Source organism: Corvus cornix, chromosome 7 (genome assembly GCF_000738735.6).
Source record: "Corvus cornix cornix isolate S_Up_H32 chromosome 7, ASM73873v5, whole genome shotgun sequence".
NCBI classification, from domain to species: domain Eukaryota; kingdom Metazoa; phylum Chordata; class Aves; order Passeriformes; family Corvidae; genus Corvus; species Corvus cornix.
In genome coordinates, this window is record NC_046337.1 from 9,590,875 (window position 1) to 9,607,317 (window position 16,443).

The 16,443-nt window shown below is 49.5% G+C and overlaps 1 protein-coding gene across 1 annotated transcript in view; it reads left to right on the forward strand.

The window, feature by feature from the left end:
• The window catches only part of ITGB5 (integrin subunit beta 5), a 57,872-nt gene that overhangs the window by 22,902 nt on the left and 18,527 nt on the right, over positions 1 to 16,443 (forward strand). The window contains exons 6-10 of the mRNA XM_039554688.1: positions 2,672 to 2,833; positions 4,266 to 4,361; positions 5,399 to 5,488; positions 9,068 to 9,202; positions 11,450 to 11,879. Coding sequence (XP_039410622.1) covers positions 2,672 to 2,833; positions 4,266 to 4,361; positions 5,399 to 5,488; positions 9,068 to 9,202; positions 11,450 to 11,879 — 913 coding nt within the window. The remainder of the gene's footprint in view (positions 1 to 2,671; positions 2,834 to 4,265; positions 4,362 to 5,398; positions 5,489 to 9,067; positions 9,203 to 11,449; positions 11,880 to 16,443) is intronic.

A 16,443-nucleotide genomic window follows, 5' to 3' on the forward strand; every position in this document is an offset into this window, starting at 1 on the left:
TAGGCATCAGTGCAGGGTTTTTTGTTCAACAATCCCAGTCCAATAAAAACAAATGAATTTTTCCTTGGTTATTTGCTTTAAGCGGAGCAGAGTGCTGCTCTGGGTTTCTCAGTGGAAACTGCATGCTGAAGAGCTGTATTTTCCAGTGCCTGGAAGCTGCTGGCAGAGGCAGTGTGAGATGCTCCTTGGCATGCCAGCCTCCTTGGGGGGCTTTTTTTGTAGGTCTACAGCTTTTTTGGTGTGGGATCAACATTGGCTCAGCCAGCCCATCCAAGGCACCTGGTTCCATGCTCTGAGGTGTCACATGCTTTTGGTGCCTGGATATTGGCACTGAAACTGTGGGTGCTCATTGCTTTGTGGGAGTGAGTTCCTGAACTGAGTGGCCACAGCAGTTTTGATGTTGTTGATGTTGGAAATTGTGTCAGAGGCATGGAGAGTTTGTCTGCAAAGGAATGCTTAACCTGTGATTTAAAGGTGGGCTTAGCAGGCAGGCGACTAGCACCAGCACCCCTGAAGTGACTGTGTAACTGCTGCTTGAATGCAGCTCCTTTTCTTTGTCTGCAGCACATTTCTAAGGAAATGAAACTGAGATTAATCCTTCTGATCTCTTTGGGAGTTTCTTGGCCTTAATAATTTAAAAAGAAATCAGCTTTGGATACTCAAAGAAAAGTGAACTGGATGGGCTTCTGTCCGGTGGCCAAGTAGACTGAAAACTGCCTCTTGCATTATTAGAGCTGTAACCACTTTTGAGTTAAGATCTTAAGAAGTTACATTTTGGCATGAAGTTTTAGCCTGTTGTCCAGTGGGGTAACTTCAGTGGAATGAATCCTGCTTCCCAGAGCAAAAAATCCTCATTGCTTCCTGAGCTGGACTGTAACGTGCCGGTGCATGGTAAAGGATGTGTGTTGCCAAAGATTTCTTCCTATGGCCTTATATGCATCATGGGGTCTTTAAAACGTCATTAAAGAAACCTTCTGAAATAGGGAGGAAATAGGAATCTACTCTGGAATAGTGTCCCCAAGGCAAGAATTATATTTATCGGAAAAATCAGCAGGCTTTGGGCTATGACTCACATTTGGAGGTGAAAATTGCACTGGCAGACGTGATTCTGCACCCTTCTGCCTGCTCTGCCCTGCTCTGCCCTGCCCACGCCAGTGCTTTTCATAGGCAGGGCCAGCACCTTCCTGTAAACAGGGCAGAGTTTGGGTTTTGCTAAATAAGCTGAGCAGTAGCTCTGGAGGAGTTGGGTATCTCCATCTGCACCATGTTCCCATCAGTGACCTTCTACTAGCTTTTCCCTTGTGCTTTCCCTAAGGATTTGTGTGGTGGTGCTCTGAGCCAGGGTCTGGAGGGAGGGGGATGCTGGAAGTGTGTGGGCAGGGAAGGCGTGGGGCCATGTCTTTGCCGGCAGATGGGCAGTGTGACCAGCTCAATGGGAAGCTCCAGGCAATGGAGCTTTCTGGCTCCAGTCCGTGCCATGGCAGGATCTCCCTGCCGTGGTCAGCAGCAAGACCCCAGCCCACCCAGTTTGGCAGTGACCTGGCAGCAGGAGCAGCCACTGAGCAGAGCAGGTTTGCTGCAGCATTGTGGTTTGCAAAAATTTCCTTTGGGCACCTCTGTTTCCTTCCACTTCCATTGCAACGAAGTGCTTCAGTATGCTGTTACAGGCACCATTACAGACCTGCTTCTCGGGCTGATGAAAACTTGGGGAAGCTCCATGGGAGGGAAATGTTTATAATCTAGATCTTACCCCTTTAGTTGAAAAAAATCTGTTCCTGTGTCTCTCTTCATGCAAAGATAGTCCATAATGTCTGGTCCTTGCACAGAGGGACCAAGGAGGGTGCAGAGGACACTTCATGTGCTGTGCTTGACACCTCAGTGCTTTCATCGGGACCTCTACAGCATGTCTTGACACTACCCTGTTTTTAAATAGGCAGAAGTTTCTTAGAGCAGCACTGTGCATAGGGGTTGTGTAGGATTAGTGCCCAGTGCCAAAGGTCCCTGTTCTGCTCTGGCTGTGTGCACTCCTGCCCTCCTGGGTTGTGGTGCAGGGGGCTGGAGCTGTTCAGGGCATGTGTAGAGGTGTACAATGAAATAACAGAGGCACCACGGCTTCCAGGAGATGTGTGCAGAAGGGGATCAGGACAGACTGCCTGGGCATGAATGTGGGTGCACCAAAGCCAGTCCCCTCAGGCAGGGACCTCGCTTTGTCCATCACAGCTCAGAAACAGTTTATGAGTGGGCAGTAATGAAAATGCTGAGTGGGGATGTTGCAGCTCTTGCTGTTGCCTTGGCTGCTCCACAGAGCTGAGGAAACAAGGTTAGATTAAATGTGTGTGGAGGAAGTTGGCAGATCTCCTTTGACTGTAAAAGCAGCTGAAATTCTTACTCTTGGATCTGGGTAGAGAAGGTCTGGTGGACAGTCCGCATACCTCCCCTCATGCCTTTTAAAGTAAGCATGTTGGAAGGAGATGCTGGGAAATGCTGGATGGGCTCCTGACATTTTGCTTGCTTACCAGGGATGGGTAGACAGGAGCATGGTACTCTCCTAATTAATGCTAATGGGTCTGCTGCTGGCCAGGCACGTGGCTGGGACCATGTGCAGGGTGAGGGGTGAAGTGTGGGCTTGGCAGGGGCAGGCCGCTGTCTCACAGGGTTTGCTTTCTCCCAGGAGAAGATCGGCTGGCGTAAGGAGGCGTCTCATCTGCTGGTCTTCACCACGGACGATGTGCCCCACATAGCCCTGGATGGGAAGCTGGGGGGGCTGGTGCAGCCCCACGATGGCCAGTGCCACCTGAATGAAGCCAACGAGTACAGCGCGTCCAGCCAGCTGGTGAGCGGGGCACGGGGCCCAGCCCTTGGAGACCTTGGGGGCTGATGGACCTCTCTGGAGACCAGCCAACCCCCATTCCAGCAGCTTTTGGCAAATGCAGTGCCTGGTTTAATCCAGCTTCTCCAATTTGCAAATAAAATTTGCTGTTCCCTTAGGCATTCCCCCACAGTGAATGCTCCTGTGATGTTCAAAAATGAGACTTAGTGAGTTCCTTCAGGGCTCATTGCAAGGGAGGGAAAAGTAACTTGGTGTCCTGAAGAGCATTACATTTTGCCTGCAAATGTAGAGGAAACAGAATATGTAATCCCTTTTCTAAAATGTCCAGAGGACTGTCAGCCTCTTCTTGAGGAGGCTGTATCTACCGTGATGTGGCTACACTAGCAAGTACAGCAGGATGCTCCTCTTATTCACAGCCTTTGAGCACAGCACTAACATGAGTTTTAGTAATAAACAGGCAAACTATCCCTTTTAAAAAATTTAACTCAGGGGAGGAAACTTCTGGGATGAATGAGCACTTGCCTGCCACCTCATTGTCACATCCTTCTGCAGAATGGTGCTTTATTCAGCAGATCACATACGCTAATTATGATTTTTGTTCCTGAATGTCACCTTGTAAGGGGAGAGGAATCTGGGTGGCTGTGTTAAGGCCAGAAGCTGGGCTCTGCAGTGGAACCCCCTGTGCAATCCTTGCAAGTGGATGTATATGTAAGGGAGCACAGTCCCTGAACTGGCTCCGTTATGTGGAGTTTATGCTGGGGAGCTGGCATGGGGATGCTGCCTTGGTGTTTCTATGTTTGAATCTTAGAGGCTCTCAATCAGCCCTCCAGTCTGCAAGTAAATGAGATGTTTTTTTCCAAGGACAGCACTTCAGAAGCAGGCAGGAGTTTTAAACTCAAGCGGGTCTCTTGAAACTGAGCGCTGGTTCATTGTTTTGTTGCTAGAGCAGTGTCTCCCTGCCATCCTCTCTGCCTGGGAAATCTGCAGAATTAAGAGCTTATTGTAATCTCTTTATGGTCCCAGTATGCAGAAAGAACAGGCAATGGACGTTTCTGCTTTGGGAGAAAAAAATGATACATTTCCACTTCTGCAGTTCTAGATCTCCCTGCCTTGCACCCCTCGAGGTAGCAGCCATTTAGCACATACGCATCTGCTGATGGCAAAGTAGAAGGAGGAAGAAATAAACCCAGTGTTTTGGGTGTTGCTGTGGCTAATGGTGTTGTCAGTCATGTAGTCTAGTGAAGAGTGCTCTGGAAATATTTAACAGATTTCTACTATTTCAGTTGGGATTGTGCTGGTACATCAGGGACTTCATCCCACAACAAAACACGCCATGCGTCTGGAATGAATTTTGCTGTTGGGAAGAGAAGAGCAATGAAATTAGTCTTTGTTTCCATGTTACCCACTAGTCTTTCTACCCTTTTTCCCTCCTTAGGATTATCCTTCCCTGGCACTTCTTGGGGAGAAACTTGCTGAAAACAACATCCACCTGATTTTCGCTGTTACAAAAAGTCATTACATCCTGTACAAGGTAAGTGCTGCTGAGTTGCCTGGGCTGGGGGGAGACTGAAACACCTCTTAAGGCCCTGGGGAGTGGAGGCAGCTGCAAACGTGTGTATGCAGTGGTAAACATGTGTGTGCAGTGATAAGGGTGCATGCATGCGGCCACAGGCTGCCCAGTGCAGGCAGGCAAGGCTCAGCCCTGCTAGTCCTTTCAGCAGAAAGCACTAAAGCTTCTTAGAGCAAACAGATATATATGTGTTAGTGAGCATGTGAAGACCTAAAATAGATTCCATGTCAATCTGGAGGTTCGGACGGCTGCCAGCGTGCAGCGTGCCAGAGAGCAGAAACCTGCTCGGCCCATTCTGCAGTGACTTAATCCCATTACCTAATCATGCACAGCGTTCCTGCCCAGCTGTGTTTTTCCATCACCGAGTCCAGGGCCCTGATGTGCCACACACCATTTGAACTGTCCTGCCATTCCCGCTCACCCCTCCAAAAGGAAAGCTGACCCAAGGCACAATGACCAACCTGTGTCTGGAGCTGTGGGGTTTCTGCTGCTCTGCGGATGCAGGGCTGGTGGTTCAGGCGGGGTTGCTTTCGGGAACCTCTGCCAAGGCCCTCGAGGCTCAAGCAGGAACAACAAGCAGCCATGTTGCTATGGTCTGGATGCTGCTGTTCGCCCATGGGGAGTGGGAGGGCTGAGCTTATTCTCCACCCCCTCTCCTGGGGATGCTCAGGGTTGTGAGGGAAGTCGGGACAGCTGTCCCTCCCTCCCTGCAGTGCACAGCAGCTGGGTCTTGCCCCCTTCAGCAGCAGAGCCAGGTCTGTTTGTCCCTGTCCCATGGCCATGAGCTTTGTTTAATATTTGACATGCCTCATTAGCAATGCTTTACTTTTGAAAGCTCCACATCAATGGGAGCCAAACCATACCATGTACACCACTGGGTGACGGGGCAGTGTGTGTGCCCTGTGTCCCTGGCATGGGGTCAATCCCTCCTCATCTTCTGCTTTCCTCTCTGCACCTCAACATTTTAATTTTTCTTCTTTTTTTTTTTTTTTTTTAAGAACTTTACCACTTTGATTCCTGGAACAACAGTGGAGATTTTGCACAAAGATTCCAAGAATATCATTGAGCTGATCGTCAAAGCCTACAATGTAAGTGCATTTTAATACCACAGCTGCTGAAGTGAGGAGTGCTAAGAACTTGGCCAGCTCAGCTCCCCCCGGCGAGCTCCACCCGGCTTGGCCACCTCCCTCCCCACTCCTCTCCACTCTGCTGGAGCTGGGATGTCCACCCTGGGGAGGGAAACAAGGTGTGTGAGGAGGAGAAGAAGCATGGATACCCAAGAGCAGAAATTTCACCTCATGTCTCTCATGTGCAGAATTACCCACAAAACACAGCCCCCACCTAAAACAGGTCTCTCTCAGAGCATCCTACCAGTAGGTAAAATAGATTATTTCTTTGTTATCTGATGTTCAGAGGCCTCCCAAGGATGGGACCAGGTCCAGATAAGGTCGCATCCTTGTGTTGTTCTCTGAGCAGCCCACGGTGGTTTTCAGCACCCTGTGAGCATCACCACGCTCCCAAAGGAGCTGCCTGTGTGGCATTGCCAGTGCAGCCTGCACTGCCACAGTGAGGAGGACAGCAAGGGACCTGGGGTGGTACTGCTGACCTGATGTCATCCAGCTCCATGGAGATCAAGGGAGCAGATCAATTCGAAGCAGCTAAATTGCAAGATCATAGGATAGTTAGGGTCAACATTTGTGTTGACTTCTCCCCAAATTCTTATGGGTCAGGTCTTCATGATCCTGCAAGGATATTGTTGGGTGTTGGGTTGGAGATCTGACCCCTTAACAGGTCAGGTAGGGTTGTTCATGCATGAGACCTGTGGACACAGCTTTCAATGGCTGCAAGCTCTTCTTGGTACTATGTGTTCATTAGTGCAGGGAGTCAATAAGGACTGGTTTGGAGGAGTTTACACATCCAGAGTCCATGTAGGATTGTGCTGTGCTTTGCATGACCTGTAAATTTCTTCTTTCCTTCCCCCAGCTCCCTGCAGTTAAAGCAGCATTTGGTTATGCCCTTGGGAAGAGTGCTTCCCAAAGCTTCACCCTCTCAGGAAGGCAATGAACAGCTAATGCTGCTAATGAGGCCCAGGAGATACTGCTAATCAAAAGCCCAGTTGTCCCAGTTTGTCCCCTTGAGGAAGGAGGTTCTTGTGTCCGAGATGCTTGGCTGGGGAGAAAGAAGTGAATGTTTATTCCACGTTGAGTTTGCATGTGCCATCACATGGAAACCTCCTTTCCCTTGTTTTTGCAGCTGTAAGATGCATCCCTGCCTCCATTTTACTACCTCTCAAGCCTTTGCAGATCAATACAAGCTGATGAAAACCACTGGGAATCCTGTGGCTGCCCCACTGCTCCCTCCTTCTCTTTGCTTGTGAGCTTTCCAGCACAGCTGGCTGGAAACCACTTGGGTGCTTAGACCAAGGTGCCCCATGGAATGAGCTCTGTGGGATGACCGACTGCTGAGACTGGGGTTAGTTTCTTGCCTGGGTGGTGGGTATGGGCTGGGACCCCTGGGAGTGCTGCCAGGAGCTGACAGCTCCCGCCTGTGCCACGGTCAGCCTGGGGCCACCGGAAACCTGGCACCCGCCCAGCCCGTCTCCTCTTGGTAGCTTTGTTTTTTTCCTGAAGTGACAGAGGAAATTCTCACTGAGGGAGACAGCTAAAATTCTGTTTCCCAAGTGGGAGTGAACCTTTTTTTATTCCCTGTGTAAAGGAAAGTCTGAGCATGGAGAAATCCTTCATCTGCAACAGGGACTGTCCTCTCCTGCAGGGTGGCAGTGGCTGGTGTTGTGGGCATGGGCTCAGTCTTTCCCCTTCAGTGTTTTGTCCAGCTCTGGTCCTCTCTCATCTGCTTCCCTCTACCAATGCACACACCAGACTTGCTCAAGATTGCTTTTCCTCATCTCTTCATCTTCCATCTCCCTTTTCTTCTGCCCAGCATGCTGTCCCCTAGCCCTCATCCCACCAGGTGTGAAGCAAAAGAGATTAGGGACTGCTTTCTCCCTGCCCATCCCCCAGATCTCAACATACCTGGGAGATGGAAAAGCTCATAGGAGGCCATGCCCAGACACTGGGCTGGGTTTGGACTGAAGAGAGCAAATGGGATGTTGGTTTAAGAAGCACATTCCTAAACCAAATCCAGGCAGGTCTTGGGAGTGTTTCTTGTTGCCAGCAGCAGTTGCCTTCCGTGGTGGCTGTGGTGCTGTCAGAAGACACTGGTGTATAGCAGTGCAAAGGGGCTGACAATAATGGCACTGCATTTAGGGTAACAGCATGACTATAGAGGGCTAATAAGAGGATTTGGCGTCTGTGCAGGAACACAGGATGAGCCTGTCCAAGGTCATACTGAGGCCTGGCCTGGTGTCCTGTTTTCTGCCATGCCCCAGACGGGATACTCTGGGAAAGAAGACAGGAGAGCTTATCAGTGTGGCAGCTATTTTCTACAGGATGATTTGGGGCAGAGCAGTATCCATAGACTTATGGGCACACCCAGTGTTCAGCTCACAGGCGATGGATGCTCCATATGGTCCCAGTTGCTGCCCCATGAACGGCTTCTCTGTTACAGTAGAGAGATGGGAAATTGTTCCTTTCTTTCCTCAAGGACTGTTTCGATTCACCCAGCCAAAACTCGTTTATTTCCTGTCCGTTTCTAAAAGTGTTGGCCATTTGCTGGCACGTGAACCCTGCTTTTGTCATCACATGTACCGGCAAGAGGTCTGATTTAGGACTTTTCCTTAATCTGGCCTCTTTGGTGAGGGCTGGGGACAAGGGGGAGAGGGATGGAGCTGGAAGTTGGCTTTGGATAATAAGCATATTTGTACAAAAAGCTCCATTTTGAAAAACTGTCGTTTTTGGACACCACTGGTATAAAAATCAGTTCCAGCCATTGGAAGAATTAAACAAAACAATGTCATTCTGAATTAATATTTATAAACTTCATTTTGTTGTGACTTTAAAAGTCTGTCTATGCAGCAGGGCAGAGAGATGAGAAGCAGAAGAAAGGGGGTTGAAGCACACCAAAACCTCACAGATGGAAAATGCTCTTCACTTTGAGAAGTGTTTTCAAAGAAAGAGATTTCTCATTTATTTTTTCCTGTGGTGCTGTTTCCAGCTGACACTTATGAAAGGGTGCTTTTTGTTCAGCTTTTTCTTCTAGGAGGCAGAATACATTTTTCTGACCAGTTGGGTAAAATGAAGAAAGCAGGACAGAGTTAGTGCAGTTTCACATCTTCTCTGTGCTGCACAACAGACATTGTAGGACAGCTGCCAGTGGAGAATCAGGCTGTGCACTTTGCTCAGGTTTATGGAGAGGAGGAGGTGCAAATGTGCACACAAAGCTCTGACCTTCAATTCAGAGATTTTCTGTTTGCGCTTGAGAATGTTCTCTTCTTTTTCTTGTGCATCCATACGTTTCCAGTACTGGCTGCTGTGTCCATCACACCCATCCTAGAGGGCATAAGCCACCTGCAGGGGTGGTAGGCAGCTCCCTGTGAATCTAGTTGTGATCATCAGAAGTCTTCTGGGCTGGTTAAGTCAAACTCAAATGTCAATGTGTGTGCAGTGTTTCCTACCCACCCTCTGGAAACACTGGGAGAAGAGAGTAAAGCAGAAGAAACCCATCTGTCTTTGGGAGCTTGATGGTTTGCTTTCCCATTGTGTTTCCAGAGTATTCGGTCCAAGGTGGAGCTCACAGTCTGGGACAGCCCTGAGGACATTGGCTTGACCTTCACTGCCACGTGCCAGGACGGGCTGTCCTATCCTGGGCTCAGGAAGTGTGGGGATCTCAAAATTGGAGATACGGTGAGTCTGCCTTTCAGTCTGTTCCTGGGCAATAAAACACAGTTTTGCTCATTTTCCTCTGCTTTCCTCATGATGTTATAGAAACCCACAGAGAGTGGCTCTGCTAGAAGTAGTTCTGCGTGGTGCAGGTCAGTCCAAGGTGAGCTGTGAGGAAAGGGAATACAGGCATCTTGTCTACAGCAGTGAGCTAAAGGTCCTGATCAGGCAGCAGGATGCAATAGTCAAATCAAAAATGGGCTTTTTTCCTTTAATCCCAGATATTCACATCACACTCTCGCCTGTGAAATTCTGTGGGCAGCAACCCTCCTCTCCTGTGTTCAGTTCCTAGGGTTATTGGGTGGCAGCGCAGACTGAAATAAATGTTAACATGGCATAATCCATCCTGTGCTTTTTAAAAAGCAGAGAAGCTAAGCTTTGCTTGTTGAGATTGAGTATTGGTGCAGATAAATGGGTTGCTGGGCTGCAGGGCTCAGGCCAGCAGGGAACCTCCTCCCTTTATTCTGACTTTTGCTGTCTGAGGCAATGGGTGTGGGTTCATTAGCAGCCTGATTGCCTTATTTGAGAAGAGTGACTCTGCAAACATACCAGAACTCTCAGTGCTGTGGCATATAAAAATAGTTTGAAAGAGTCAACAGTAGCTGGAGTTTTACCCCGCCAAATAAGGATCATGTGAGGTGTTAAAAAGGGAGGTGGCCGTGCTTTTTTAACTGCATTTACTGGGTCTTGGATAGGTGGGTATAAGCAATCCCTGTAGCTCCGTGTTCCTACAGCAAAACCTGAACCCCCAAGGAAGCAGAGTCAATCTGGCGGTTGATCCTGGACTCCCAACTTCGGCAGGAGCAGGGGGATTGCTCCAGCTGCTGCAGCTTGTGCCATAAAGGATCTGGCAGCGAGTGCAGCAGGGAGCCAGCACTGGCACCGCTCTGTTTTAGGGGCACCCTGAGTGTTGAGGTGCCTGCACAGGCAGAGGTGCCACAGGGTCCTGGGGGTCATGTCCCTCCACTCCCTCTTTTCAGCTCCTTTCTGCCCCATTGCTTCCACGTGGCTCGAGATTTGACTCCTGCTAAGAAAGTTTCCACAAAGAGGATAATGCTGGCACTGGACCCTAATCTGGCAGGGTTTAGTCCTGGGGCTGTGGGTGTCAGTGGGTGAAAGGGAGCAGGATTACCCTGATCCCCATAGCTTGCTTTCTGATCTCCTTCTCCTCTGTAATTCGAGCTTCTATCCTAATTGCTTCAGGCCTTGGGAATGGGAGGGGGTCAAGGGAGGTTTCCTGGGGGTGCAGCTCTGCCGCTGGGGGTGGCTGCTGTGCCTTCGTCTGCATATCACCTCTTAACATGTGGGACAGTGAAGGCAGTGAGAGCTTGAGGTGACCCCCACATGTCCCCAGTGAGAAAGCATTCCTTCCTGAGGCCTAGGAAAGGGTCTCATTTCCTTGGAATAAGGTTAATCCTCCTTGCTAACTGGCAGCTCTGGGCAGTGCTGGCCAGCCCTAACAAAGAGTAGGATTAAATCAGGGGCCAAGCAAGCAACCAAAGTATGGTCTTAGTTTTCTCAAGGAGAAAATCCCTGACACTGGATTTTAGCAACATAAAACAAGCAGGGGTGTGATGTATAACCATTTAATGATCTGTATAACCCTTCTGAGCCAGGCTTGATAGAAGCGTACATTAAAAATGGCCTGTGAGCAGCATGCCAAAAGCTTGGGACTGTGGGGCTGATACACATTTCCACATGCAAATCAGGAGTCCCATAAAACCTCCTAAATCCATGATCTTTTAGGCACCTCAGGCCCTTTGCTGTGCTGGTTAGGTCTTTGATAGTGCTTGTTTTGAGAGAGTTTTCTGGTTTTAATAACATGAAAACTGGGCCGTTTGCTAGAGTTTTGCCCTGTTTATTTCATGGGAATAGGCAGGTTCCTTCCCACTTCACAGAAACCAATATTATATTTTCCTGATGGGGAAAATTGCCGTGAATGGCTGACAACAGAGAGTTTTTAAATGCTAAGGATGCCCAACCCCTTATGGGACTGGCAGATGTTGGTGCAGCTGCCCTTGCTGGATGTGCAATTGTTTGGGGCTTTTTTGCACCCCTGGGAATGAAGCTCTGATGCGCTGAGCTGGGCCCTGTTCCGTGGAATTGCTCCATGGACTCTCCCCAGGACATTTGCTCTTCCCTTCTGGGGAACACCCTCGAGAGCTGCTCTGGGGCCACACCTGTTACCTTACATCTCCACCTGCCCTCCAGGTGTCCTTCGAGGTGGCCGTGGAGGCGCGGAGCTGCCCCGCCGAGGACACATCCCACACCTTCACCATCAAGCCGGCCGGCTTTCGGGACACTCTGGAGGTGGCTGTGACCTACAGCTGCCTGTGTGGCTGCACCGGCCACGCCGCGCCGGCCAGCGGCAAATGCAGCGGCAACGGGACCTACGCCTGCGGGCTCTGCGAGTGCGACCCCGGCTACCTGGGGGCCCGCTGCGAGTGCGAGGAGGGGGCCAGCGGGGTCTTGCACCACGCGCTGTGCCGCGAGGCCGAGGGCAAGCCCCTGTGCAGCGGGCGAGGGGAGTGCAGCTGCAACCAGTGCCTCTGCTACGAGAGCGAGTTCGGCAACATCTACGGGCTCTTCTGCGAGTGCGACGACTTCTCCTGCGCCAGGTACAAGGGAGTCCTCTGCTCAGGTAGGAGCCTTGCCTCCCTTGTGCCCTCTGCGTCGTGGCAGTGGGGAAAGCGCCCCGAGATGGGCAAGGTTGCTGGGCTGGAGTGTGCAGGGGATCTGCCCTCTTTCTGGAGGAGTCTGTGCTCCCTTTCTTTTCCTTATGGGAAAAAGGAGGGAGAGATTTAGAGACATCCGCAGTAAAGAGCAAAAATTGCGCTATCCTTGTCAGAACTGGGTTTCCAGCATTGGAAAATGCTCTCTCCCTGCAGGCTTGTCTGCTGCCTGGGTCCCATGGAGATGAGCAGAGTCTTGGCTTTGGTGGTGCTATTTTGATGTAACTATGCACATCTCTTGTACATTGATGTGTTTCCTTAGGAAAGATTAAACCAGCACAGGCTTTTTGGTGTGTTCATAGGTTGGATTTTTGCTGTGTGTGCCATCCTTCCCTGCCTAGGCAGAAACAATCTTCTTTTAAAGATGAAGTATTTGGTGTAATCCCCTGGCATGTCACAGGTGAAAGGAAGGGTTGTGTTTCAGGCTGTTACTTATTAGAGAAAAGCTGTTTTAAAGATTCCTAAAGCTGTTTTATGTATGGATTGCCCTTCCCACTGGGAAAGCAAGTCATTCACTGGGAAAGTTGTAGCCAGTCAGCTTTGCTTAAATAAAGGTAGAAGAGTTATTTAGCTGTGTTTGCTAAAATGGTTTTAAAACCTCATCAGTCCAAGGTCAAATAATTTACCTTGAACATAATTGCCTGGATTAGTCCTCGGACATAATTCCCTCAGTTGGATCAGGGCAAAGGGTTATTCTTTAAAATTTTCCTGCTTTCAAGCAAGTGAAATATTCCCGTAGCTGAAAACCTTGGACAAAAATTCCAAACAAGTGTAAGCTTGGAAAAAATAGTTACTTTTTATGTTTTCTCCAGGGAAGTGGTGTTTTTTTTCTGCTGGTGTTTATCTTGCCTGCATGTTTCAGAGCTGGGCAGTAAGCTTTGGTTGCAAGTTTCTGGCTGTTGTCACTTTGTCACTGCTGAAGATGAGGCAGGCAATACTCGAGGTTTGGAATTGCCTGGAGCTTCCTGCTGCAGAGCAATGGGAAAGGCCAGTCCCACCCTGACAGTGACTGCCCAGACTGGGGGGTCTGGGGGGCTCTTCCTGCTGATGCAAGAGTGGAAAGATGGGTGAGCAAGCAGGAAAAAGGTGTTTGAAAGTAGATGGCGGGGAAATTAAACTCAACTGTGAAGTAATTAGGAGCAGTACTGCCTGGGGTTTCCCCAGAAGACCACATTGCTTTGATAGCATGATCCCACCCATAAGGAGTATATTTACAAGCAAGCAGGGCAGAATGCTATAAAGAGAGGTTGTAAGTTACTGGTATAGCAGTTGCTGCAAGAGAAGGACACACCTCTGCTCAAATTTCCCGTTCAGCAGGAGGGCCAGAGCTCTGCTGCTCCACTGGAAAGCAAGTTGTCTATTTTCTGTAGCACCTGCTTGCTTCTGTCCCTGTGGAGGGTGTCTGGTGCTGGGAGGAGCAGCATAGCTGGTTTGGGATTTGCTGAAGTTTTTAAAATTAGTTTTAAAGTCCTTTTTTAGAACCATGATAATAATTTCTTTCACAGTCCATAGCTATGAAAGAAAACAAAGGATAGGCTGAGGCCGAGCAGGCTCTTTGCTCGAGGGATGGGGTGGAGTCTGGCACTCTGGCAACGGGGTGGTTTGTTGGCTTTTACTTTTTTTTCTTAAATTCCAGCAGTTATGGTGCTGAATCTGAATCGTAGCAAGCACTGTGCCAGTGACACAACATTTTGAGGTGGTTTTGTCAGGCCAAGAGGCTTGGGATTTACCAGCCCACCACAAGCTTGCATGGCAGGGCTATGCCCAAAGCTGCCCCTAACAAACAGCCCTCTGCCACACAAACATCCCTGGGGCTTCCAGCAGACCAAGCTCTCTGCCCCCTACAAGTGGGGCCTTCTTAGGTGTTTAGCTCAGCATTAACCATCTGTCCACCAGCACATGTAGATTTGGCATCCAGGAGAGTTTGGCTGATGCCTTGGGAGCAGGTTGATTGCCAGGGCAGTTGCTACAGTGGCTGGTTGCCGGTTTTGTTCTTGCTAGGGGATGAAATGACACCCTGCCCTCACTCTGTCTTTTCCTGGGCGCAACGTCTGTCCCTAAAAGGCTCTGGCATCCCTGTGCCCAGCACTCTGACAGGCTGAATCCCAGTGTAGGGGGAGACCAACAGTTTTAGCTAATGCACAAACCAAAAAAGTGGCATGTAGGGAGCTGTCATTTCGCTGCAGATTATTGTCTGTCCTTGCTTGGGAGTTTCTTGGCTTGGATCCATGAGGGAATCTCATCACTGCTGTCAAGGGTTTTACTTATACTCTTTGAATCCTCTGGTTGAGTAGAAGGCAGTTACTGCCTCTCAGTGCATTTCTGATGACTGACTGTACTTTGAGCAGTGGAACCCCACCTCAGGTTTAGCACACAGGCTGTGGTGTCCCCCAGCAAATGCATTTGCACCTGCCCCAGCTGTTGAGCAAGATGATACCATGGACGTCGGAGTGCCCATCCCAGACAGAGCTAGGGAGAAAACAGCCAGTCCAGCCTGAGCTGAGGTTTTGGGGAGCACCAGGAGGAAAGCACAGTTCTGAGCTGAGAAGTAAAAATCCACTCAGGCAAACTGCTTTGCACCTACGTGGCTGTGGTTTATGGCATGCCTCAGCTCAGAGGCCCCATGAGCCCATCACCAGCTCAGGCATTTCTTCCTTTTATGAGCTGTAGCAAAGCTGTCCCCATTGAGTCACTGCCATGGCACAGGGATGGGTGGCATGTTATGCTCAGGCATCCTGTATTCCTAGCAAAAGCCATGGTGGGATGCTCTGAAATGGACTGGTTTCTTGTCTCTTGGCATTTGGTCCTTTGGCTAGGAAAAAACATTTTCATTCCTGGATCCATTTATAAATATTGGAGCCTCATTTTTTCAGCATTTGAGAGGAGAGATGCCTGCAGACAGTGCTGCCCATGGCTCCAGTCCTTTTGTAGTCCCCCCCATGAAGTGGAGAAGCAGATTTTGGGTGAGAGAGAATCTAAAGAAGCAGCAAGAATTTAATTCCTGCTAGTGGGAGGTTTAATGTGCTTGCATCTGTGAGGCAGGTGGGAAAAGGGAGTAATTCATAACATGGAGTAAATGCTGATTCAAGTTGCAGCCAACTCCTAGTCAATGTCACTTAGTCACTAATAAGTGGCATTTGTTCTGCTGCTCCACAAGTCCAGTTAAGAGCTCCAGAGTAGCTGTTTCAAACCATTAATCCAGCTTCTGGAAGGGCCATAGGGGATGGGTTGCACGAGCGTTTTGTTCTTCTAAAATGCAGCTGGGTTATCTTCAGCACCGTGCTCTGACAAAGCAGGCAGTTGCTTCCCAAACCCTCAAATGCTTTACTCCCAGTTTTGAGTGGAGAGGGTGCCTTTTTGCCCTGAGATCTCTGGCACATCACTCTGTCTCCTCTGCTCTGAAATGTGGGTGGCTGTGAGAGAGGGGCTGAAAGCCCTCCTGCCTGCAGCTGGGCTGGGGAAGGGGCAGCTGGCTGCACAACCCACAGGCTTTTGAACTCCTTGGCTGCCTGCCAAGCAGTTTGACAAAGGAGGAAACATCTCTGCCCTAATTGCATTCCTGAAGGTCCCATAAAACTAGGTGGCAGGAGGGAGGAGAGGCCCCAGTAAGGGCATCACACATTTGCCTCTAATGAAGAGAGACTGGCTCGTTGGAGGCCAAGCTTCATTAGCTTCAGTTGCTCCAGACCTATTTTTTCTTGGATGGGGAGACAGAGTAATACGGCATCATATGGGTCTCTAAAGAAATTTCCCCTTACCCACCACTGTTCCCCAGCTCCCTGTGTGGGTGTCATTTGTATGCCCTTCAGCCCAGGGTTCTGGTTATGCACAGGCACATCTCTAATTATGGAAGAGCACTCGTCATGCTGCAGCCATTCCTCCCCCTAAAACATAAAAGATCTCATCCCGAAAATCCATACTGCCTGAGCAACACGGCAGCTACTGATGGTGGTCCAGCTTTGGGGGATTGGGTCTTTTGTGGTTTCTCATCTTAATTTTTTTTAGAATTAGACAATAAATCAGATTTATAAACAGCTTTGCATCTGTAAATGAAGCCCTTCAACGTCTCTCTAGCTTGTAAGCAGCTGTGAGCATCTGAGCTGGTTAAGGTGACTAAAGGTCATGGCTGGCTAAAGCACAACACGGCAATGATGCCTTGGAGCACAGGAGCTGGTCTGGCCTCCCTTGCCAGCACACGGCTTCCAGTGACACAGAAAACTCGGGTCAGCAATAAAGCATCGGGTGTCAAACCTGCAAGTACATGCAAGTGCCAGAATCACTTCTGAGATGGGATGTGGGAAGAGACAGCTCATTGAAAATGGAGGGTTTATTTTGCAGAGAATAGCCAAGCTGACGTGTGATGCAACTCCAGCTGCCCTGCAGAAACCACTTCAAAAACTGCTGAGTTGATACAAGTCCTCAGTATTTACTTCTGAATGCTTCCTCTCTTGGTTTCAGTAAATGGGGAAGCTC